Raw genomic sequence first — 3,080 nt, 5'->3', positions numbered from 1 at the left:
ATCAAGACCATTTATTATTGACGCCGGACTAAAGCCTAACGTAACAATAACGGGACGTGTTATTGACAGCCTAACAGCCTAAGGTAACAATTTGAACTTAATGTAAAAATAAAGAACTTTTACTAAACGTGACAATAAATAACTTCAAGTTGAAGAACACACACACACACATTGACTCAGTGAAGGCCGCACTCCAAAACCAAAATAAATAGAACTCTCCAAGGTGCTGATCCTGCTTGGCTGCATGGCGCACTACCAGATCTGTGACACAAACAAGAAACGTAACTTACTAAATGAACCCGTGGGCTCCACAATATAAATATTATAACCATGACCAAAGAGAGCCTGCACAGCGGCAGGAGCATCATAAGAACACTTTACCGACCTTAAGCAGACGGTAGAACAGCCAAGGTGGTCCTGCACTCAGGGGGGGTGGGAATGATGGGGGGGGGTTACCGTGGTGGGGGGGGGCTACCGTGGTGAGGTTGGGGGGGGTGTCACCGTGGTGAGGTTGGGGGGGGTGTCACCGTGGTGAGGTTGGGGGGGGTGTTACCGTGGTGAGGTTGGGGGGGGTGTCACCGTGGTGAGGTTGGGGGGGGTGTTAACGTGGTGGGGGGGGGTTACCGTGGTGGGGGGGGTGTTAACGTGGTGGGTGTTACCGTGGTGGGGGGGGGGTTACCGTGGTGGGGGGGGTGTTAACGTGGTGGGTGTTACCGTGGTGGGGGGGGGGTTACCGTGGTGGGGGGGGGTTAACGTGGTGGGGGGGGGGGGTTACCGTGGTGGGGGGGGGGTGTTACCGTGGTGGGGGGGGGGGGGGGTGTTAACGTGGTGGGGGGGGTGTTACCGTGGTGAGGGGGGGGGGGTGTTACCGTGGGGGGGGGGGTGTTACCGTGGTGGGGGGGGGGGGGGGTGTTAACGTGGTGGGGTGGGTGTTACCGTGGTGAGGGGGGGGTGTGTTACCGTGGTGGGGGGGGGGGGTGTTACCGTAGTGAGTTGGGGGGGGGTGTTACCGTGGTGGGGGGGGTGTTACCGTGGTGGGGTGGGGTGTTACCGTGGTGAGGTGGGGGGGGGGTGCTACCGTGGTGGGGTGGGGTGTTACCGTGGTGGGGGGGGGGGGGGGGGGTGTTACCGTGGTGGGGGGGGGGGGGGGAGAGACTAAAACATTTGTTGTTTTATTTATCTTTTCTGATTAATATATTATTATTCTTAAGGCTCTTATGTAACATTATTTAGTAATAAAAGGAGAATGATGATGGGCTGAACACACGAGAACATTCAGTTGATCCACTGAGTTGTTTATTATCATTATGCTTCATGAACAAATACAACAGAAAAATGGTCCCTTACATGTACACAATAAACACAAGGACTGAAACAATAGAAGCTGCAGACTTTACTAATCATAAACAGGTGTGCACGTATCTTTAATAACTGAACATGTTCTGCGGCCGTTTGGTTCCCAACAGAACAAAAGGAATCAAGATTCAGTTTAAAGTCATTTACAACATGCAGCATTATCCCATAGACCTCTTGGTTATTATGAATGAAATATAAAATCTGATTAGGACAACAATGATGATATCATAGTCCATAGAACAAACATGTTTATGTCTGAAAATTACAAATATATAGTTGCATAAAAAAACATGTGATTTACCATCAATAGGTATTTAATATACATTTCAAAGGGAGAGGAGGAGGAGGGGGAGAGGGAGACGGGGGGAGGAGAGAGGGAGACGGGGGGGGAGGGGGAGAGGGAGACGGGGGGGAGGGGGAGAGGGAGACGGGGGGGAGGGAAAGATGCGAGAGAAAGAGAGCGAGAGGGAGACTATAACTGCCCTAGAGACACTGACGCAAAAGCAGTGTGTGTGTGTGTGTGTGTGTGTGTGTGTCCGTCCCGGCCGTCCTTTTTTTTTTTCCTACACACAGAGAGAGAGAGAGAGAGAGAGAGAGAGAGAGAGAGAGAGAGAGAGAGAGAGAGAGAGAGAGAGACTATAACTCACACAGAGACGCTGAGGCCCCGGTCCAGTCCCCATCCCCCCAGAACCCAAACCCAGGGAGGAGGTCCTCCTGGGTGAAGGAGGTCCTGAAGGTGTGGATGTGTGTCAGTGTGTCTGAGGACCCTCCTCCACCTGGGGACACTCTGTAGAAGGACAGAGTGCCAGCAGGCCGGTCCAGATACACTCCTACTCTGGTAGAGCCAGCGGGGGGGAGACGGATGTCTGTCTCTCTACCGTTGTACCGGACAGAGTAACGACCATCATAACAATCAAGACTCCAGGACTTGTTGTTCCCTCCAAGCTCGCTGTCACCACCCCCTCCTCTCCTTGTGATTCCTCTGTATGTCACTGCTATAGAAACACCTCCTTTCCTCTCTACCTCCCAGTAACAGCGGCCAGTCAGAGCCTCTCTACACAACACCTGGGGGTGGAAGTCAAATCTCTCTGGGTGATCCGGATACGACTGGTCCTCTATGACCCCCGTCACCTTTCTGTTGTCCTCAGACAGAGAGAGGTCTATGTAGGCTGTGTTTGGGTCCAGTGTGAGTTCACAGGCATCTGACGGAGAACAAGACATGATGAGCTACTGAACCCTTCTGCATCTTCATCATCATCCTCATCATCATCACTAGTACTGTTCTTCCTGTTTCACGTTCATCTTCTCTACAAAAATGAACATAGAAAGACTAAATCATATCAGATGATAGCTACTATAGTGGACTAGTGTGCTATAGGTTTAGAAATAGTAGTGCATATTGTTTATAAGATGTTTTAAGTTAAACGTAAATGTAAATCCCATGTGTGTGTGAGTGGTTGTCCCAGTCAAAACAATGAAAAATGTATACACTGAATCTACTCCCGCAATATTTACACAACATACACATATTATACATCAAAACGTTCATCATGATGAGCTGATTAATCCTCTGTAATATCTAAGCTATACTCTACATACTTTTCAAGATATTCGACTTTGAAAGGTTCCAATACACATCCATTGTGATCCACCTGTGTAAACAACAGACTGAACCAGCTGAGCTCACATACAGGCTGGAAACTAACTGTTGGTACCATAGACCT

General features: G+C 49.9%; 1 protein-coding gene across 1 annotated transcript; it reads right to left on the bottom strand.

Annotated features, from left to right (window-relative positions):
- Positions 1-1,935: 1,935 nt before the first annotated feature.
- LOC311369809 (stonustoxin subunit beta-like) lies at positions 1,936-2,577 on the bottom strand (the record flags this gene model as incomplete). The annotated part of the gene is made up of 1 exon (XM_084487997.1): positions 1,936-2,577. The coding sequence occupies one exon, from the start codon at positions 2,575-2,577 to the stop codon at positions 1,993-1,995; it is 585 nt and encodes a 194-aa protein (XP_084344123.1). The 3' UTR covers positions 1,936-1,992.
- Between the last annotated feature and the right edge of the window lie 503 nt (positions 2,578-3,080).

The sequence above is a fragment of the Micromesistius poutassou genome, assembly GCF_964030765.1.
Source record: "Micromesistius poutassou genome assembly, chromosome: 24".
In the NCBI taxonomy this organism is placed as follows: Eukaryota; Metazoa; Chordata; class Actinopteri; order Gadiformes; family Gadidae; genus Micromesistius; species Micromesistius poutassou.
This window is presented reverse-complemented; position numbering and strand designations above follow the sequence as displayed.